The 21,416-nt window shown below is 54.7% G+C and overlaps 2 protein-coding genes across 6 annotated transcripts; one reads left to right on the top strand and one right to left on the bottom strand.

Moving 5' to 3' along the window:
- Positions 1–215: 215 nt before the first annotated feature.
- PFKM (phosphofructokinase, muscle) lies at positions 216–9,308 on the bottom strand. 2 transcript variants are annotated; one of them, XM_030967145.1, is made up of 23 exons: positions 9,132–9,308; positions 7,904–8,002; positions 7,069–7,142; positions 6,899–6,976; positions 6,256–6,445; positions 5,436–5,601; positions 5,314–5,358; positions 5,118–5,226; positions 4,889–4,984; positions 4,707–4,799; positions 4,486–4,611; positions 4,138–4,202; positions 3,992–4,055; positions 3,714–3,860; positions 3,063–3,133; positions 2,887–2,974; positions 2,507–2,659; positions 1,959–2,123; positions 1,796–1,857; positions 1,490–1,601; positions 1,266–1,365; positions 770–875; positions 216–679 (listed from the first exon to the last, which is right to left on the bottom strand). In XM_030967145.1, exons 1-23 carry the CDS (start codon positions 9,259–9,261, stop codon positions 532–534), a joined length of 2,487 nt encoding a protein of 828 aa, XP_030823005.1. In that variant the 5' UTR covers positions 9,262–9,308; the 3' UTR covers positions 216–531. The 2 variants fall into 2 exon arrangements, with proteins under 2 accessions (XP_030823005.1, XP_030823008.1); XM_030967148.1 differs by lacking the exon at positions 9,132–9,308 and adding an exon at positions 8,897–8,978.
- On the top strand, positions 8,982–19,994 carry SENP1 (SUMO specific peptidase 1). Of its 4 annotated transcripts, none has more exons than XM_030967149.1 (16): positions 8,982–10,418; positions 11,074–11,146; positions 11,242–11,353; positions 11,774–11,948; positions 12,910–13,013; positions 13,299–13,534; positions 13,866–13,920; positions 14,076–14,114; positions 14,220–14,304; positions 14,797–14,949; positions 15,776–15,907; positions 16,376–16,579; positions 17,293–17,372; positions 17,760–17,844; positions 18,140–18,235; positions 18,804–19,994. In XM_030967149.1, exons 1-16 carry the CDS (start codon positions 10,344–10,346, stop codon positions 18,864–18,866), a joined length of 1,767 nt encoding a protein of 588 aa, XP_030823009.1. In that variant the 5' UTR covers positions 8,982–10,343; the 3' UTR covers positions 18,867–19,994. The 4 variants fall into 4 exon arrangements, with proteins under 4 accessions (XP_030823009.1, XP_030823010.1, XP_030823011.1 ...); XM_030967150.1 differs by having other exon boundaries at positions 11,257–11,353; XM_030967151.1 differs by having other exon boundaries at positions 8,984–10,418; positions 11,813–11,948.
- Positions 19,995–21,416: the final 1,422 nt, after the last annotated feature.

The raw sequence follows: 21,416 nt of genomic DNA on the forward strand, positions 1-21,416 counted from the left end.
TCTTCTCCGGAGAGCTCCACATGGAGCTGAGGGCTTCCTCCCATCTCTTCAAGCTCTTCTGAGGTTTCCCACTAGGAATTCACCCTTTGGTGTTAGTTTGGGGATTGTTTTGGGGATCTATTCCAGGATCCAATGGAAGAGCAGATCTCCAAAGTGAAACCAAGCAGCTAAAAACTGTCATTGTTATTTTCTGGGATGAACTTGGGGCTCAAATTTTACCTGTTTTATCCCTCCATGTTATGCTGGGCAGGGAAATCTTGAGGATGAGGAGGGATTTGGTGTCAGTGGGGTCCAGGTTTGCCTTTCCATGGATTCACAGAGACCTGGAGCACTTGGACAAGCACTGAATTTATTGAAACATCTCCATTTTATGACTTTTAACCCTAAAAACCTCAACCTCCACCATCCATCCTCAGTTTATCCTGATACCGCTTGGGGACCACTTCCCATAAAATCCCTGAAAAGCCCTGGGACGCTGTGAGAAAAGGGGATTTTGGGGGTTCCTCAGGCTGGCAGTGGCTGCTGTCCCTGTCACAGGGTGGCCTCGGGGACCAGGACCTTGCGTGTCAGGTGCTCCAGGTGCGCTGTCTCAGATGTGTCTAGCTCGATGTTGTACTTGGCCAGGATTTTGAGGATGGGCCGCAGCTTCAGCCACCACTGCTCCTTGGGGATGCGGTGCCTGAGGGGACAGGGACAGACTGGGGACATCCCTGGGGAGGGATCCCACTTTCCCAGGGTGAGGAAGGGAGGGACAGGAAGGGACACGCACTCGAAATCCGTCTGCTGGCGCAGCTCAGCGATGGGCTGGAACACCAGGCTGCGCTTGCGCATCCCCAGCAGGCACGCCGAGTCCGCCGTGTTGGCAAAGATCCGGCCTGGGAGGAGCACAGGAATGGTTGGGAACCTCCTGGAGGCGAGTTGGGAATGGTTGGGATCCTCCAGGGACGTGGGAGGGAAGGGTGGGAATGTTTGGGAATCTTCAGGAATGGGAAAACACTTGGGACAGGAAGTTGGGAATGTTTGGGATCCTCCTGGAGCAGGGGTTGGGAATGCTCGGGATGCTCCATGAGGGTAAAACCTATGGGAGGGTAGGTTGGGAATATTTGGGACCTTTCAAAAACATGGGAGGGGAGGTTAGGAATGTTTGGGATCATCCAGGAGTGGGGAACATCCCCCAGAATCCACAGGAGGGCTTTTTGGGAATGGTTTGGGAGTGTAGGGTCACTCTGGGGTCCCTTTGGGATCCCCCATCCAGAAGCACCCACCATGCCGGGAGCACTCCTTGATCTTCCCGGTGATCCAGGCCACGGCCTTGGCGCCCATCTTGGTGCCGAAATTACGGTCAAAGGGGGTGGGGCTGCCTCCCTGCCCCAGGAGAATCCAGGATGAGCCAATGAAATCCCCCAAATCCCAATCCCCTTCCCAGGGAAATCCCCTGAACACCGATCCTGTTCCTGGGGGAATTCCCAAACCCTCACCCCGTTCCCACCTGTTGCATGTGCCCCAGGACGTTTTTCCGGCAGTCAAAAATCCCTTTGCCCTCCTCGCAGTAGAGGTTGTAGATGAAATCTGTGGTGTAGTTCTCATTGCAACGCTCATTCCTACACCAGGGACAGGATCAGGCTCAAATCCCACAATTCACCCCATCCCAAACAATTCCACTGATCCCAAACAGCAGCACCACAATGAGATTCCAAATCTTCCATCCCTTGCCCATCACCACGGTGAGAGCCCAGTTCCCCTGATCCCAATCCCCAGGGGGGCGCCACGAGGTCCCCCCAAAGCTGGAGCCCACCTGAGCACAAGCCCCCTCTTCACCGTGGTCTTCATCTTCTCTGTCAGGTGGTCCACATTGGCCTGTGGGGTCGGGAATGGAGGTGGGAGTGAGGTCAGTGGGGAACCTACTCATTCCACACTACCCTGGTGACACTGGGGACAGGGGACAGGACTGTCCCCACCTGCAGGTCACGGCTGCTGAAGGGCTCCTCGAAAATGTAGGCGGCATCGGCGCCAGCCGCCAGCCCGGCCATGGTGGCCAGGTAGCCACAGAAGCCACCCATGGTCTCGATGATGAACACGCGGCGCTTAGTGCCTGCAGCCGACTGCTTTATCAGGTCACACGTCTGCAGTGGGGACAGGATTTGGGGTCAGGAAAAGGGATTTAGGGCCAAGGGATTTGGGGTGCCCACTCTAGACTGCTTGATCAGGTCACATGTCTGAAATGTGGGATTTGGGGTCAGGAAAAGGGGTTTAATGTCAGGGCAGTTGGGGGATTTCCATCGGGGTCTCAGAGTGGTGACAGTGCTTTGGGATCAGGGGAATTTGGGACTTCCACTGGGATCTTACTGTGGTGATGGTGTTTGGCATCAGGAGGGATATGGGATACAGGATTTGGGTTCTCGCTGTGGTGATGATGTTTGGGAGCAGAGGCTATAGGATGGGGCATCTGACCGGGGTGATGGTGTTTGGGACGAGGGGGATTTTGGGGAGGTATCTGGGGTCTCACAGTGGTGATGGTGTTGAGGGCAGTGTCGGCGCCGATGCTGAAGTCGGAGCCGGGGACATTGTTGGAGACGGTGGCAGGCACGATGCACAGGGGGATGCAGAGCTCCTCGAAGCGTGCCCGGCCCTCCACCAGCTCCAGGCCACCTGTGAACGCCTGAGGGACAATGGGGACATCAGGGGACAATGCAGAGAGGAGAGGAACGGTGGGGGCACTGACCACACCTTGACCAGACTGGGCCCTCCACCAGCTCCAGGCTGCCTGTGAATGCCTGGGGGATGGCAGAGGGACCCTGACCCCACCCTGGCCACACCCCAACCATGCTCTGACCAAGCCCCACTGACCCCACCCCGCTGACCACACCCTGCCCACACCCAACCGACCTCGAAGCCACCAATGATGATAAGACCATGAATCCCAAATTTGCTGATGTTGGCGCTGATCTCCTCAAAATGTTTCTTGGGCAGAGTCCTGGGAAGGGGAAACCCCTCGGGATGAGCCTGACCAGAGGGGGACCCCAGAGGGACCCCAAATGACCCCACATGCAGAGGGGAGTCACCTCTTGGTGCCTAGTTTGGATCCTCCCAGCCCCGTCCAGCTGCCCACCGTATTCCAGCCGATCTCCTCCACCTGGGGGGTGAAACGGGTTTAATGGGGTGGGAGAAGGATCTGGGGTCACAATGGCCCCCCTCAGCCCTATCAGAGTGACATTGGGGTCACGCAATGTCCCCTCAGCCCTCTCAGGAGGTCACACAATGTCCTCTGGCTTGGGGACAGCAGCAGATCAGACCCACAGCAGGGCTGGGGTTTGGACAGGGATTAAACACCCCCATCCTGAGGGATCTCCATCCCTGCAGTGCCACAACTGCCCCTTCCCAGGCCCTTTCCTTGCACCCTTCTCCCACATGGATCTCCCTATCCCAAAATCCAACCCCTCAAATCCATCCTGCACTTCCCCAACTCTTTTCCCGGCCTGTTTTTCCACTGGGATCTCCCCATTCCAAAACCCAACCCTTCAAATCCGTCATGCCCTGGCCACCCCTTTATCCCATAGGGATCTCCCCATCCCAACTCCTTTCCCCCATAGGACCCTCACTATCCCGAATGCCAGCCCCTCAAATCCATCCCAAACCCCATTCCCTGTGGGAATCTCCCCATCCCAGTCCCTCTCCTGACCCTTTTCCCACCCCATTCCCCTCGGGACCCTCACCATGCCAAAGGCCAGCCCCTCGAAGCCGTCGTGCACCGCGAGCATGTGGTGCCCGTGGATGAGGCCGATCCTCACGGTTGCCCGCACGGCCGCGTTCATCCCCGCGGCCGGAGCGCCCACGTTCATCACGGCCACCGTGTACCCGCTCTGGGGACAGGGACAGGGCTCACTGGGGGTTGGGGTTGGATTGGGTTGGGATTGGGTGGTATCCGTGCCTGGGATGGAATTGGGGTGTCCCGGCTCGGTCCCCTCACCATGCCCTCCGCAGCGCTCCCTACCTTGGTGGCAGGTGGGCGGATGTGAGCCAGCAGCTTATAGACATTCCAGTTGTTCTGAAAGCTCCTAAAAATCGGGGAAGTTGGGGTTTTGAGACATTTTGAGGACATTGGGGTTGCAGGGACAGGGACATGGAGGTGCCACCCACCGGCCCCGCAGCTTCACCGCATCCTCGAAGCGTCCTTCGTTCATGGCTGTGGTGACGTCCTTGGTCTGGGGGCACAGAGGGGGATTGGGGTGGGACTGGGATTTCCTGGGTGGGATTGGGGTGTCCTAGGATGGGATTAGGGTGTCCTGGGTAGGATTGGAGTGTTTTGGATGGGATTGGGGTGGAATGGGGTGTCCTGGGGTGGGATCCATCCCTGGGGCTGGCTTGGGGGCACTCCCTGGAGAGTTTGGGGACATCTTAGGGATGGGAACCATCTTAGGGATGGTTTGGGAACCATCCCTGGACTGGGTCTGGGGCCACTCCCGGTGTCCCCCCATTCCCACTCACCACCTGGACACATTCCATGAGGGGCAGACGCACGGCCTGGTTGCCGGACAGACTGACCACGCAGGCCGGCGTCTCCGGTGTCCCCTCCAGCAGCGCCATCACAGCCTCCACACCCATCCTGCTGGCCTGAGGGGACATCAGGGGTGTCACCTCCCAAGGGGGGCTGTCAGTCACCTCCAGGTCCCCTCCTTTGGGACTGGGGTGAGGAAGGAGGTGCCCACCAGGATGCGGTCGAAGGCTGAGGGGGTTCCCCCACGCTGGACGTGGCCCAGGATGGTCACCCTGGTGTCGTACCCCAGACGTTTCACCACCAGCTGCAGGGACACAGGAGAGCTCTAGGACTGGCCCCAAAAAGGGAGGGGGCAAAGGGGGATGTACCCTGTGTCCCCCCATCCCCACTCACAGCTTTGATCTCGTCCGAGGTGATGGCCTTGCCGTGCTTGTCAATGGCACCCTCAGCCACGATGATGATGTTGAGCCTGGAGCCACCGTCACGGGTCTGGGGGGATCACAGGGTGTCAACAGGGATGGGGACAGGGGGAGATCATCCATCCATCCATCCATCCATCCATCCATCCATCCATCCATCCATCCATCCATCCATCCATCCATCCATCCATCATCCATCCCACCTCAGCCAGCCTCCTGCACAGGTGCTCCTCCCAGTTGTCCTCGGGGGGTGACTCAGGGATGAAAACCCAATCAGCACCGCAGGCCAGGGCTGTGATCAGCGCCAGGTACCTGAAATGGGGCCAAAAACTGCTTTTGAGCCACTTCCCCCAGTTTTTGGGGTGACAAGAACCCCTCCTAGGTGCCACCAGAACGTACCCGCAGTGCCGCCCCATCACCTCCAGCACAAAAGTCCTCTGGTGGCTGCGGGGACAAGAAAGCGTCACCCACCCGAAACGGGAACACCGAGGGTCTGGGGACAACGAGGGTGTCCTTGTCACCTCTGCGCCGTGGTGGTGATGGCGTCCACGATCTCCATGATGCGGTGCAGCGCCGAGTCGGTGCCGATGGTCATGTCGGTGCCACAGAAGTCGTTGTCGATGGAGCCCACCATGCCCACAATGTTCAGGTGGCTCGAGCGCTGCGCCTCCTCTGCCGTGATGCCACCTGGGGAGGGAGTGGGCAGGAGGGAGACGCCATCCCCAGATGGTCACTTGAGGGGTAGAGGTGTCAAAGGGATTGTTTGGGGGGAAAACACTCAGCTTTGGGTGACAAAACCCCGTATTTTTGTGTAGGACACCTTGATTTTGGAAACAAAGTTTTTTTGGAATCACAAACCTTCCCACACCCTCCTTTCTGATGTGGGACCCCCCCAGAATGTCCGCTTAGGGGGAAGCAGTGCCACAAATCTCTGTTTTGGGGGAAAACCTCAAATTTTTGAGTGCCACACCCTGCTTTTTTTAACCACACTCTCTTTTCCTTCTGTATCCCCCTTTAAAACATCTTCAACAGTGCCCCAAACTTCCATAATTATAGAAAAAAAAAACCAATTTTTGAGTTTCACATCCTGATTCAAAACCAAACCTTTCCACACCTCCTGTTCTCTCTGTGCCCCCCTACAAAACGTTCCCTTGGGGAGCAAAAGTGTCCTAAACTTCATAAGTAGGGAAGAACACCACATTATTATGTGCGAAACCCCAAATTTTTGCGTGCTTTTGAACCCAAACCTCTCTCTTTTGACCCCAACCCTTTCCCTCTGTCCCCCTCCCTCTCCCTCACCCCAGGGGGGTTTCGGGGCTCCCCCGGTGTCCCCCCCCATACCGGTTTTGAGCAGCTCTGCCAGGAGCCCGCCCCACTCGGCACGGAAGGTGTCGGCGCCGGTGAGGCTGCCATCGCCGCCGATCACACACAGGTTGGTGATGCCGCGCTTGACCAAGTTCCGCGCGGCACGCAGCCGCCCTTCGCGCGTGCGGAAATCCTGGCAGCGCGCGCTGCCGATCACCGTGCCACCCTGGGGAGGGATGGCGGGGCACGGCTGGCCTCGGGGCTGGCTGTCCGTCCCTGTGTCTATCCACCCGTCCCATCCCCGCACCTGTACCTGTGTGTCCATCCACCTATCCCATCTCCATGTCCATCCCTGTGTCCATCCACCCCTCTGTCCATCCACCCATCCCATCCCCATGTCCATCCCTCTGTCCATCCCCCCATCCCATCCCCATGTGTGTCCCTATGTCCATCCCTGTGTCCACCCTTCCCTCCCTCCCCCCATCCCAGCTCTGCTTTTGGGTCATTTTCTGCTGAGCCCAGGCTCAGACTGGAACCAGTGAGGGGCAAACTGGGACCAGTGAGGGGCATGCCCAGTGCCTCCCCAGCCCAGGAGGGGATTCCCAAGTGTCCCCCTGTCCATGTGTTCCCCTGTCTGTGTGTCCCCCTATCCATGTGTCACCCTGTCCGTGTCCCTCACCAGCTGCAACATCATGGACACGCTTTCCCACGTGGCCTCCCTGATGTGGTCACCACCGTCCACCAGCCCCTGGTAGCCCTGTGGGGACAGAGTGGACAGTGGTTCAAGGACACCTTTTCCCAAATTTTGTGGTGAGGCTGTGGAATTTTGGGGCTGGGGCTGACACTGACCTCACACACGAAGAACACCTTGGCCCCGGTGTAGATCCCCACGCGCACCACGGCGCGCACGGCCGCGTTCATCCCTGTGGGGCACCGCCATCATCCTGTCACCCCTTGGTGACATCCCCAAGCCTCTGTCACCTCCCTGCGGCTGCCACCCCTCGGTGGACACCCCAAATCTGTCCACCCCGCGCCCCCCCTGTCCCCCCCCTCGCAGCTGCCACCGCCTGAGTTATTTTTGCCCCAGTGACCTTTGGTGGTAGCGCCTGACATGGGTGACAAACACGGGGGTGGGGGGAGGGGACACTCCGGGGGGGCCCCCATGGCCTGGCACCCCCCCACGTCTGTCCACCCCCCATCCTTAGGATCCCCAGAAAAATCCCAAATCTTGGGAGGAATCCTTGGAATTTTGGGCAATCCTGATTATTTTGGCTCAGTGCCAAAGTGCCACCGGTGCCCACTTGGAGTCCCCTGCCCGGATTTTGTCACCGTTGTTTCCCTCTGCTATCCCAAAACTCCTCGAGCTCCACCCGACCCCAAACCCCCACCAAGGTCATTCCCAGAACCTCAATCCAGGGAAAACCCTGATGGTTGTGGCATCAAAATCCCGATTTTTACCTCCAAAGGAGAGGTTTTAGGGACTTGGGGGGGATTTTTAGGGATTTTGGGGGGAATTTTGGGGGGAGGGGAGGGGAATTTGGGGCGAGGATTCCGGGATCCCAAGGCATTTGCGGAGTTTTGGGGGAGAGGGGAGAAATTCGGGGGGATCTGGGGGGATTTCCAGGGATTTCAGGCTGGGGATTTCTAGGGATTTTGGATCCCGGGGGCTTTGGGGTCCTCTTACCCTGCGCGTCCCCCCCTGAGGTAAGGACGGCGATGGCTTTGCCGGCGCCCATGGTCTCGGTGTGCTGGGGTCCCGCGGGGCTCGGGGGCATTTTCCTGCCTGGAAAAAATCGGGAAATTCGGGCAAATCCCAAGGCGGGAAGGGCGGCTCTGACCCTCCGGGTGGCGCTGCCAGCGCAGAGTGGCACCGCTGGGGAGGAACGCGGCGACACTGGGACAGCCCCGCTGCCACCGCCGGGACACTCCCGCCCGGGGGGGCGTGGGGGGACTCCTTACTGGGAGTCCTCGTTACTGGTCCCAGTCTCGATTCCCTACTGGGGCCAGGCTGTCCTTAGTGGTCCCAGCCTCCCCTTACTGATCCCAGTTTGTCTGTACTGGACCCAGTGCATATTTTCTCTGGGAGCTGCTCTGTCCTTCTTACTGGTGCCAGTCTCTGTTCCTTGCTGGTGCCAGTCTGTCCTTACTGGTCCCAGTTTGTTTTCCCTGCCCTGCTCTCCTTAATGGTCCCAGTCCCTCTTTAGCGGGGCCAGTTTGTCCTCACTGGTCCCAGTCCCTGTTCCCAGTGGGAGCTGCTGTGTCCTCCTTACTGGTGCCACTTTGTCCTTACTGGTCCCAGTTTGTTCTTACTGGTTCCAGTCTTTAGTCCCAGTGGGAGCGGCTCTGCATCCCTTACTGGTGCCAGTTTGTCCTTACTGGTGCCGCTCTGTCCTTACCGGTTCCGGTCTGGATTCCCTGTTCATCCCAGTCTCTATTCCCTGTGGTTACTGGTCTGCCCTCCTTACTGGTGCCAGTTTATCCTCCTTACTGGTCCCAGTCCATCCTTACCAGTCCCTGTCTGTGTTCCCTATGGGACTCTGCGCTCCTCACTGGCTCCAGACTGCTTTCCTTACTGGTCCCAGCCCCCATTCCCCGCCTCTCCCGTTTCCAGCTCCCCGCCGGTCCCAGTCTGGGGGCGTTACTGGTGCCAGTTGCTGTTCCCTGCTGGTTCCAGTACCTCTCCCTAACCGGTTCCAGTCCATCGCCAGTCCCGGTGCGGGGCCGTTACCGGTCCGGGTCGCTGTTCCCGGTGGGATCTGCTCTGCTTTCCTAACTGCTCCCAGTCCCCGTTCCCTGCCGCTGCCTCTCCCGGCTCCGGTTCCGTCCCGGTCCGCGGGCGTTACCGGTGCCGGTCCGCAGGCGTTACGGGGCCGTTAGTGGTGCCAGTCCCGCTGCCCACCGGGAGCACTGACCTGCGGAGCGCCGCCGGCCCGGCCCGGGCGGGAGGAAGGACAGCAGGAGGAGGAGGAGGAGCGCGGCCACGGAGAGCGCGGCCGGGGCCACGAACCGGGACAGCGCCGGGGCCACCGGGACGGCCACCATGGCCCGGGGACAGCGCCACCATGGCCCGGACACAGCGCGGGGACACGGGCTGGGACCTGGGATTGGCCGCGGGGAGCGCTGTAATGGGATCGGGGTGACGGGATCGGCTGTAACGGGATCGCCCGTTATGGGATCAGGGTAACGGGATCGGTGTAACGGGATCGGCTGTGACGGGGTCACTGTAATGGGATCGGCTGTAACGGGATCGGCTGTAACGGGATCGCCCGTTATGGGATCAGGGTAACGGGATCGCTGTAATGGGATCGGCTGTGACGGGATCGGGGTAACGGGATCGGCTGTAATGGGATCGCCCGTTATGGGATCAGGGTAACGGGATCGGGGTAACGGGATCGGCTGTAACGGGATTGGGGTAACGGGATCGGCTGTAGGGTCCAGCTACTGTGGGATTGACTGTAATAGGATCGGCTATTATGGGATAGGCTGTACCAGTTTTGGATGTAGGGACCAGCTGTAACAGGACTGACCACAGGGAGAAACTTGGGATGGGATCAGCTGTAACGGGGCCGACTGTGACAGGATCGATCGGTGGTAGGGACTCACACACAGAGTGACCCCTCCATAGGGTCGCAGCCCCCACAGAATGACCCCCTATAGGGTCACAGCCCCCAGAGAATGACCCCCCGCCACAGAGTAACCCCTATAGGGTCACCCCCCCCCCCCGTCCAGGGCGGCCCCTCCTTTCTGGCTGCCCCCCCTGGACCTCCCAGCCGCCAGGGGGCGCTCTGCGCTTCCAGCAATGCGCGGCTCGCTCCCCTGCTCTGGCGGCACTTCCGGCAGCCCTGGCGCCGCTCACTTCCGCTTCCGCCGCCTCCTCCTCGCTGCCGCCGCGGAGCCCGGGAGAGCCGCGCGCGCTCGGGACGCTTCTGCTTCCATTTCCGCTTCCGGCGCGGCGGCCGGGCCGGCTGAGGCGAGAGAAGCGGCGGCGGCTCCGGACCCTGCTCCGCTCCCGGACCGCGCTCCTCCCTCTCCCGCTGCCCTCACACCGGACTCCGCCGCCGCCGGGCCTTTTCCCGTGCCCGGTCCTGCCGCTGCCCGGGGCCGAGGCGGCGGCGCTGCCCCCCATGAGGATGGAGGCCCGGGAGGCGGCGCGGGCCCGGCCCGGCCTGGCCTTCAAGGGTTTCGGCGCCGAGAGCAAGGTACGGAGTGGGGGGCGCGGGGCCGGGGCGTTCCCGGGCTCTGTTTCCACCGGGCCGGAGCCGCCGCCGCTCCTTCCCTCACGGAACCGCCGCGGGATATGGGCGGGAAGCGGATTTGGGAATATTCGGGACAATTCTTCCGTCTCAGGGGATCCTAGGGCACTTCCAGCCGCGCTTTCTCTGGGGAAACCCAGCCTGGAAACCGCAGAAGTCAAATCCCAATCCCGTTTTTGGGAATTGCCGGTTCCCGGCGTGGGAATTCCGCCTGGAATGTGGCGGGAACGGGGAGCCCAAGTGTGGGACCCACCGCGGGTCTGGAGCTGCGAAATTCAGGATTTTCCCAGTAGTTTTTGGTTTCTTGCTGCTCCATAAATTCTCTCCATAAAATATGGGAGTTGTAACCTTTAGAAGCTGGGAATTTTGGGAGTTTGGGGAGCTGTGATGGGTAGGAATTGCAAACCTTAGGAACTGTAAACTTGGGGAATTATTAATTTTAGGAATTGTGAATTTTGGGAATTGTGAAGTCTTGCCACCATTCCCAATCAACCCTGGGAACACCCTTCCCTTTTCCCTGTAATTTTCCTGGATTCTTCCCTGGCATTTTCCCACTTCTAAGCAAAATATTGGAATTTTTCCCATTCTTTTTTCCCCCCAGTTTTTCCTCCCCAAACTCAGCAGCTTCTCCTGCCCTGCTGGGAACTCCTCCTGCTCCCTCAGCTACACCCCAGGTGAGTTTTCCCTCTGGAATTTGGGATTTGGGGGTGTTTTCCCTAAAAACAATGCCCGGAGAAGGGGAAATCTGGGTTTTTCTGGGAACTCCCAGTGTTTTTCCCCTCAGAAATTCCTGAAAGATTCCCAGGAGCCAACGGGCAGTGGAGGAGCTCCAAACCCAGAGGGAGCCGAGGCTCCTTCCTGGAGACCCGTAAAAATTCCAGGTGGGTGCAGCAGATCTCAGATTTCCACGTTTTGGTTGATATTTTTGGGGGGGTTTTAGTTGGGGTTTTGGAGTTTTGTGATTTGACAATTTTGGGGGGGGGGTTTATTTTTGGGATTTTTGGATGGTTTTATTTTCTTTTTGGGGGGGATTTTTTGGTGGGTTTAGTTTGGGATTTTGGTTATTTGCAGGAGAATGTTTGAGATTTTTTGGTGGGGATTTGGATTCTTGGTGGTTTTTTTTTTATTTGGGAGTTTGAAGCAGAGGGGATTCAGGGAATTTAATTGGGGGGTTTGGGGATTTTTTTTTATTTTTTTAATTTGTGGGATTTTTGGGGCTTCATTTGGAATCTGGACCGTTTCGTTTCTCCTTCCGCGCAACCTTTTGTGATTTTATTTGAGATTTGAAACCGATTTTTCAGGATTTGCAACAAACCTGCGGTGTTTTTCCTTCCTTCCAGCGGGAACCCCAGCGCTTTTGGGGGAAAATCCGCCCTCCATGGAGCCTCCTTCCCCCTGAAGCCGGCCCCGAGCCCCTCCTGGAGCCGCCGCAGCCCCAAGAAGGCCCCGCGGCGCTTCCTGAGCGCGGCCGAGGAGGTGACGGGGGAACCCGGGGGGATCCCAGGGGTTTGTGGGTTTGGGGTGTTCCGGCAGAGCTGGGAATGGGGAAATCCTGGGAAATCCCGGGGGTTTGTGGGCTTGGGGTGTTCTGGCAGAGCTGGGAATGGGGAAATCCCAGGAAATCCCGGGGGTTTGTGGGGTTGGGGTGTTCCAGCAGAGCTGGGAATGGGGAAATCCTGGGAAATCCGGGGGTTGTGGGTTGGGTGTTCCGGCGAGCTGGGAATGGGGAAATGGGGGTGTGTTGGGGTGTTCCCGAGCTGGGAATGGGGATCCAGGAATCCGGGGGTTTGTGGGGTTGGGGTGTTCTGGCAGAGCTGGGAATGGGGGAAATCCTGGGAAATCCCGGGGGTTTGTGGGGTTGGGGTGTTCCAGCAGAGCTGGGAATGGGGAAATCCCAGGAAATCCCGGGGGTTTGTGGGGTTGGGGTGTTCCAGCAGAGCTGGGAATGGGGAAATCCCGGAAATCCCGGGGGTTTGTGGGGTTCGGGTGTTCCGGCAGAGCTGGGAATGGGGAAATCCCAGGAAATCCCGGGGGTTTGTGGGGTTGGGGTGTTCCGGCAGAGCTGGGAATGGGGAAATCCCAGGAAATCCCGGGGGTTTGTGGGGTTGGGGTGTTCCGGCAGAGCTGGGAATGGGGGAAATCCTGGGAAATCCCGGGGGTTTGTGGGCTTGGGGTGTTCTGGCAGAGCTGGGAATGGGGAAATCCCGGGAAATCCCGGGGGTTTGTGGGCTTGGGGTGTTCCGGCCGAGCTGGTGGCACATCTGGCGTTAAACACCAAACTCCTGGGGTTTTCCAGCCCTAAATCCCAATTTTTTGGGGGGTTTTTCTCAGCATTGCCTTCGTGGGATTCCACCAGATCCCTGAGTTTGGGGGGAATCGCTGGGATCAGTGGATTCCAGGGTTGTGAGAGGAGGTTTTCTGTGCTCTCTCCCCGCAGACGGTGCGGGAGGAGGAGCGGGAGATTTACCGGCAGCTGCTGCAGATGGTGACCGGGAAGAGATTCTCCAGCTGCAAACCCTCCCCGCTGCTCCCCTTCCACCCGTGAGTCGGGAGCATCCCAAAAAATCCCTGAAAACCTGCCCCAGTTCCCAAAGAACCTCAAAATCCCTGCTCGGATCCCAAAAAACCCTCTCCAAATCCCTGAAAGTCACCAGAGACCCTGCCAAAATCCCAAAGAAACCTGCCCAAATCCCAACCCTTCCCAAAAACTCTTTCCTAACCCCCCAAAAAAAAAACCTAAACCCTCTCCCCAAATCTCAAATTTCCAGTCTTTTCCCAGGAATTTCCCTAACGGGGTGTTTTGATTTTTTTTTTTTTTTTTTGCAGCTCCCGCTGTCCCCGTTCCGGCTCCTCCCTGCCCCAGGAGGCTCCCAGGGAAGATCCCGAGGCACTGGAAATTCACAAAATTCCAGCTCCCGTTCCACATTCCCCAGAGCCACCCCAGAATTCCCAAAATCCCCCCCTGGGCCCCTGTCCGGGGTTTCCTGGGGGGTTCCAGCCCCGGAATTCCACGGCCCTACAGCAGCGGGAGGAGGAGCCGGGAGCCGAGGCACAGAGTGAAGGTAAAGATTCCTGAGAATTCTGGGAAAGTAACCCCAAAAACCCCCCCAAAATACCAAAATCTCAAATAAAACAAGACCACAAATAAAACCCCCCAAAAAATCTGAAATTAACAAAAAAAAATCCCAAAAAACTCCCCAATAAAGTCCCAAAGAAAATACCCCCGAAAATCCCCTAAATCCCAAACAAAATGAAACCAAATCCCAAATAACCCCAAACCCTGGGAGAGGGATTTAAATTCTGTGGCCAATCTGGGATTTTTGTTCAGGATTGGGAAATATTTGGGGTAGGAATCAAGGGGGACAGAAATCCAGGAATTTTTCCCATTTTTAGGGTCAGATTCCGTCATTTTGCTCAAGGTCAAGGATTCCAGAACTCCAGCTCCAAGGTAAGGGGTACAAAATGGGGGGATTTTGGGGATTTTTAGGGACACAGGGAGGTGACAATGAAGAGGGACAGGGTGAGAATTTGGGAAATGAGGGAATTCTGGGGAAATTCCGGTATTTTTGGTCACTTCCAACCCTCCTTTCTCTCTCTTTCCAGCCTCCCCTTTTTCCAGGCCGAGCTATGGATCAAAGAGCTGTGAGTTAATATTCCCTGCTGTCTTTTCCTGGGATTTTTGCGGTGGAAAAACCAAAATCCTGATTTTTTGAATCAATTTGTCCATGAAAATTTTGTTTTTTCTAGGACCAGTGTCTATGATTCCCGAGCCAGAGAGAGGTGGAGGCAAATAGAGGAGCAGAAAGCTCTGGCCCTGCAGCTCCAGAGCCAGGTGAGAATTACACGGAAAAACACCCTGCACTGGGACAACTGGGGAAAAAGTTGGAAAACAGGAAAAATCAACTTTTTTTAGGCCTTTGTTCTTCCCAGTCCTGGGATAAACAGCAAGGAAAAGAGGGAATATTGTCCCACATTGGAAACGACAGGAAATTTTGTCACTGGGAGGGTGGTCAGGGCTTGGAAAAGGAGTCAGAGTCCAGGGAAATGGGGAAAAATGCAGATGTGGCACTTGAGGACAGGGGTGGGTGGCTCTGTATGGGTTTAATTCCATGATCCCAGAGGTTTTCCCCAATTTTACTGATCCCAACCCCTCCTTTCCCCGCTCTGTCCCTCCTACAGCGCCTCTCGGAGCAGGAGGAAATGCAGATGTGGCGCTTGGGGACAGGCCTGGGTGGCTCTGTAAAGGTTTAATTCCATAATCCTGGAGGTTTATCCCGGTTTTATCAACCCCAACCCCTCGTTTCCCCGCTCTGTCCCCCCGCAGCGGCTGCAGGAGCAGGAGCGCCCCGTGCAGGACCTGGTGGATCTGCACCTGCGTGTGCCCCTGGAGAAGGAGATCCCGGTGGCCGTGGGGCCCGAGGGGCCGGACCGCGCCCGCCCCGGCCAGGGCGACGACGACTTCCCGGAGATCACCGAGGTGGGGCTGCGGGCAGGCAGGGGGCTCTGGGCACAGGCGTGGGGCCCTGAGCCCTCCTCATGCTGAATTCATGGCTCAAGAATCAGTTTGGTGTTGAACCCCTGGGGATTTGGGGCAGAAAAAGCAGGAATTCTGCCTCATCTGAGGTAGATCAGCTCAGGGAATTCACTCCAGGGAATTCCTGGGATTCAGGGATTTGGGGTCAGTTCAGCAGGAATTCTGCCTCATCTGATGTAGATCAGCTCAGGGAATTCACTCCAGGGAATTCCTGGGATTTAGGGATTTGGGGTCAGTTCAGCAGGAATTCTGCCTCATCTGATGTAGATCAGCTCAGGGAATTCACTCCAGGGAATTCCTGGGATTCAGGGATTTGGGGTCAGTTCAGCAGGAATTCTGCCTCATCTGATGTAGATCAGCTCAGGGAATTCATCTGCCAGGGAATTCCTGGGATTTAGGGATTTGGGGTCAGTTCAGCAGGAATTCTGCCTCATCTGATGTAGATCAGCTCAGGGAATTCACTCCAGGGAATTCACTCCAGGGATTTGGGGTCAGTTCAGCAGGAATTCTGCCTCATCTGATGTAGATCAGCTCGGGGAATTCACTCCAGGGAATTCCTGGGATTTGGGGTCAGTTCAGCAGGAATTCTGCCTCATCTGATGTAGATCAGCTCAGGGAATTCAGTTCAGGGAACTCCTGGGGTTTGGGCACAGGGATGGAGCCCTGCGCCCTCATCCTGGTGAATTTATGGCTTAAGGGACAATTGGGCATTAAACCCTTGGGCATTTGGGGTCAGGAAAAGCAGGAATTCCACCTGACCTTTCCCCAGGAAATGGAGAAGGAAATCAAGAGCCTTTTCCGAGGAGGGAACCAGGACGAGGTGCTGAGCGAGGCTTTCCGCCTGACCATCACCAGGAAGGACATCCAGACCCTCAACAACCTCAACTGGCTCAACGACGAGGTGAGAGCCCAGCAATTCCCATTTCCCACGCGTTTCCAGCAGCTTGGGAGGGGAAAGTGGTTGGGTTGGGTGTTGGGAGGGGGTTTGTGGGTTGGATTCCGCCCTGGACTGATAAATCTGTGGGGGAAGCTCCGCAAAATAAAAATAATTGAATTTATGTGGGGAATTAATGATACTGGGAGGATGGGATTGGTGTGAACAGGGGAAAACAATAAGTAAATCTTAAATACAGACCTAAATAAAGGCAAATTCCTAAAAATCCTTGAGTTTTCTCTGGAATGTTTTACTGCAATGGAGCTACTGCAAACCCCCATGGGTTTTTTGAAGGTTTTTATGCAAATCCTCCTTTTTGGGGCTTTATTCCCTAACTTTACACAGGGCCACAAATCCAAACACCATAATAAAATAAATAAAAATCTACTAAAAAAAAATCAAAAACCCTGTCTGTTTTCCCTTTTTTCCCCCCAGATTATAAATTTCTACATGAATTTGCTGATGGAGAGGAGCAAGGACAAGGATTTGCCTGCAGTCCACGCCTTCAACACCTTTTTCTTCACCAAATTAAAGACTGCAGGGTACCAAGCTGTGAAAAGATGGACAAAAAAAGTGGATATTTTCTCTGTGGATCTGCTCCTGGTGCCCATCCACCTGGGAGTGCACTGGTGCCTGGCTGTGAGTGTCTGAATTATCCCAAAAAATCCTCAGTTTGGGATTTAGGGCCCAAATTTTGTTGGTTTTGGGTGATGCTGACAGGAAAAATTTGTGGTTTTGTCTCAAATCTGAGTTTTAAAGGGAAATACAAAGGTAGGAGCAGCTTTTTGTGGGGTTTTTAGTCCTTAAATTCAGCCTGGAGGTCATTTTAGGGAATTTATTCCCTTGGGAAGATCTGATTTCCCCGTTCCCACCAGCTCCTGGTGCCACAGGATCTTGTTAAAGAGATTTAGGCCACAGATATTTCACTTTTCCCCTTCCTTTGTCCCATCCCCTGCCCTGGCTCCTGGGATCCTGCAGGGATTTTCAGCTCCTTTAGCAAAAGCCTCCTTAATTTATTAATTCCTGCTTGAATTGTTAATTAATTCCATCAAAAAGAAGTAATTTCCAGCAAAAATGGCATGGGAATGGGGAGGGAAAACACTGAAAACCACCTAGATCTGGGCCTTGAGAGATGGGGCAAAATTGTTGTAAACCCATGGGAGGAACAATAGTAACAATAATAATAGTAATAACAATAATGGCTCATTTAGACATTCAGGGATTAAAAGTGCAGCAGGAAATGGGGATTTTTGGGGGGAAATCTTCCTGTGGTGTGAAGTACCCTGCATTGTTTTTGCAAGAAAAGCATTCTTGATTTTTTTTCCCATTTTAAGGAATTTTTCTCTGCGCAGGTCGTGGATTTCAGGAAAAAAACCATCACCTACTACGATTCCATGGGAGGGATCAACAGTGAGGCCTGCAGGATCCTGCTGTGAGTAAAATCCCTTCCCTGGCAAAATCCCACTTCTGCTTCCCCAGCCTTGGAAACACCAACTTTACCCATTTTGGGGCCCTTTTAGAGTCATTCTTAGGTCCCTTTAGGGTCATTTTTTTGGGGCTCTGTTAGGGTCATTTTTGCTCCCTTTTTCAGGCTCATTCTCCCTTCCAGGACATGAAAAATTCCTTCTCTTCCCTGGGATTCTCTGCCTGTTTTCTCTCCGTGGGATTTCAGCCTCTCCCGATCCAATTTTAGATTTTTGGTGGGGGATTGATTTGTGAATCCCAGCCCTGGATCCCTTTGGGAGCAGCCAGACAGAGCAGAACCTCAGAATTGCCATTTTCCCATGAATTCCAGCTTCTCCTGCTCCTTTTCCCACAGGCAGTACCTGAAACAGGAAAGTTTGGATAAGAAAAGGAAGGAATTCGACACCAACGGATGGGCCCTGCTGAGCAAGAAGAGCCAGGTTTGGACAGCCCAGAATTCCCAAAGAATTCAGCATTTCCTTGGGTTCCCAGCCCTTTTTGGGCCCCTTTTCCCTCAGGGAAGAAAAGGGGAGAACCTTGGGAGAGGAAATTTTCCGCAGGGGAGGGGTTTGGGTGGGATTTGGGCGAGGTGGGACTGCAAAAAATTCCGAATTCTGGGACCTTCCCCCAGATTTCACTGGGATTTTGGGGTTTTTCCTGTCCTTGGGGGTTTGGGGGCTGAGGGAAGGGGGGGATGTGGGAATTTGGGAATGTTGATTCCTGGTTTTTCCCCAGGAGATCCCGCAGCAGATGAACGGCAGCGACTGCGGGATGTTCGCCTGCCGCTACGCCGAGTGCATCTCCAAGGACAAACCCATCAACTTCACTCAGGTACCCCAGGGGCTGCAAATGAAATCAATCCCACAATTCCCATCCCGCAAACCCCCAGGGCCAGGAAAAACCCCAACATTCCAGCGGGATTTGGGGGAGATTCCAGCATTCCTCACCCAATCCGAGGAATCCCCACCTTATCTCCCATTCCTAGCCCCTCCCCACCTCCATGGAATTGTCCCCAAATCCCTGCCCCAGGTCCCTGGAAAAAGCTCCCAAGCCCCAGTGCCAGGGAAAATCCCAAATATTTCCCCCAAGATCTGGGACAAATCCCCCATTCCTCCCCAAAATCCCAAGGAATTCCTGGGTAATTCCCAACCTCCAGCAATATCCCACTTCCCTCCTCCAGCATTTCCAGATCCCAGCACTCCCAAATTCCCTCAGGCCCCAGACCCCCAGGACCAGGAAGACCCCAAACTCTCCCCCCATTCCCACAACCCCAAAGCCCCAAACTTCCCCCTTTTCCATTATTTTCCATGGGGAAAAAAGCCTGAATCTGCCCCTGGATGAGCAAACCTGACCCAAAATTCCCATTTTTTCCCATTTCCCCCCCCAAAAATTCCCAAAGCAACACATGCCCTACTTCCGGAAGAGGATGGCCTGGGAAATCCTGCACAGAAAGCTCCTCTGATGCCAGAAAAATCCTGAAATTTCACAGATTTGGATCAGAAGAATCCCAGGATTCTCCTGGGGACGCAGCCAAGGAGCTCCGGGTCCTGCTCCTCCCAAAACCCCCGGATTCGGGGGGAATAGAAAAGTTTGGAAGCACAGTTGGGATTTTTTGGAGTTTCTTTCCCTCTTTTTTGAGATTCCAGGATGGATTTTCCCGCTTTTCCGTCTGCTGGGATGGGGAAATTTGGGAATTTTGGGCTTTTTGGAGCTGGATTTTCGGGAAAAGGGAGGAGCCTCCGTGGATTTGGGTTGGGAAAATCTGGATTTGGGAAAAGCAGGGAAAAGGTTTGGTTCTGGAGGGAATTTTTGGGGACCATTCCCATTTTTTCCACCTCATTCCCAAAGTTTGTGGATTTTATCCATGGGAGAACTTGGATTGGAATCCCTGGGAATAATTCCTGCTTAAATCCCGTTTTTTCTTCCCAAATTCCCACTTTTGGGTAATTTTTCCAGGATTAAGCTTTGGAATGCCAGAATTCCTCTGGATTTACACCCAAACTTTGCTTTTCCAAGGGATAAATCCCAAAACCTGAGCAAAATCTGGGATTTTTGGTGAATTTTTGGGAATTTTCCCTTTCCTTTCAGGCTGCTTCATCCCAGCAGCTCCTGTTGCTTTTTCCAGTTGTTTTTCCCACTTTTTCCATTTAAAAAATCCTCCCAAATCGCAGGAATTGCAGAACCATGGGAAAAGCCCCAAAATCCTGGAATTCCTTCAATTTTTCCCAAACAATGCCAGGATTTATTTGGGGAGCTTTGCCCACCCCTTTCCCTGGATTAATCCCAAATTTTTTGGACCTTCTCAAGCCTCTAGATTTGCTCTTCCTGGTGGAAAAGACACTTTTTAATAAAAAAGTGGGGGAAAATCCCAAGTTTTTGTATTTTCCCTCTCCTGCCGGAGCTGGGAATTTTTTCTATTTTTCCCAAGCTGGGAGATGAAGTTTTGTACCAAATTCCCGAATTTTTGGAGCCCCTTTTCCCGGTTTTTCCCAGCCCTTCGTGTCCCTTTGGATCCCAAATTCCCTCCCCTGTTTTATACCAAATTAATTTCCTACTTTTTTTATCTTTTATTGAAATTAAAGATCTGAAAAAAAAAAAAAAGCCTGGAATTGAGGAATTTTCCTGCTTTTTGTGCTAGATAAGAACACATTTTAATTATGAGTTTATAAATATGTGATAAATTTAATTTTTTTTTTGGCCGACTGCTCATGTGCTAGGTGACATTGTTCAGATGCAGTTGTACATTTATTTATTTATCTGTCTCCATTCCTGTCCACAGTGGGAATCTCTGGAAAAGGGTTTTGGGTTCGTCGTCAGCTGAAGAAATCAGAGAAAATGCCCCAAAACCTGGGGAAAATGCCCCGTAATCCAGGGAAAATGATTCAAAACTCAGGGAAAATGACCCAAAATCTGGGGGAATGCCCCAAGATCCAGCCAAGATGCCCCAAATCTGAGGTAGATGCCCCAAAATGCGTCAGAGAATTACCCCAAATTCCCTGGGAACCCCCTCAAATCCCACCTGGAATTCCCTCCCCCTCTCCAGGTGACAAAGGTCCCTTCACTCGCCTCCCCCCCCCCACCCTGCTGGATCCGCTGCTATTTTTACAAAAATTCCCAGAAAAAAACGGGGTTTGGGATAAAAGCTCCCTTTGTAGGGCCGTGGTTGGGCCGGGCAGAGCTCATCTCTCCCGGAAATCCCAAAATCCCAAAAAAGTCCGGGACACGGCGCCTCCGTTCCCCCCGCCCCGTGCTGCCCGGGCGAGGCACCCTGAAAACCGGGAAAATGCCCCAAAATCCCGGGAAATGCCCCAACATCCAGGGAAAATGCCCCAAACCACAAAAAGATGCCCCCAAAACAGCGATGCCTGTGCCAAAATCAGACACGAATGCCCCAAATGCAGGAAAAATGCCCCAAAATCTGAGAAAGATTCCCCATAATTCAGGGCTGGGACTCCGAATTCTGAGCTGGGAGACCCCAGAGTTCAGAGCTGCCCCTCAAAGCCCTCAGTTTTGGATCACTTTGGGTCATTTTGGGTCATTTTCGACCCCAAATCCAGCCAGGTCTGAGCTACCCCCCCCCCACACCACCCCCCCAAACCCCAATTTGGTCATTTCGGGGTCATTTTGGGGCATTTTTAATCCCAAACCTCAAGCAGGGCACTTTAACCCTCTAAACCCCAATTTTGGGGTCATTTTGGAGTGACTTTAAAGGTAATTTTGGGGTAATTTTTCACCCCAAACCCTCCAAGTCAGGGCTGCTCACCCCAAACCCCAATTTTGGGGTGATTTGGGGTAATTTGGGGCCATTTTTAACCCCAAGCTGGGGCAGGGTCCTCACACTCCAGGAGCCTCCTGATCCTAATTCCTCCTAACAACCCCGACGCCATTAATCCAGTCTTGAGCGCTCATTAATTAATTAATTAACCCACAGCCCCGCTGGGCTTTTTTTCTGGTTTTGCCCAAGAGCAAAAAAAAAAAAAAAAAATCCCCAAAAAAACCCCAAAAATCCAAA

The sequence above is a fragment of the Camarhynchus parvulus genome, chromosome 29 (genome assembly GCF_901933205.1).
Source record: "Camarhynchus parvulus chromosome 29, STF_HiC, whole genome shotgun sequence".
Taxonomy (NCBI): domain Eukaryota; kingdom Metazoa; phylum Chordata; class Aves; order Passeriformes; family Thraupidae; genus Camarhynchus; species Camarhynchus parvulus.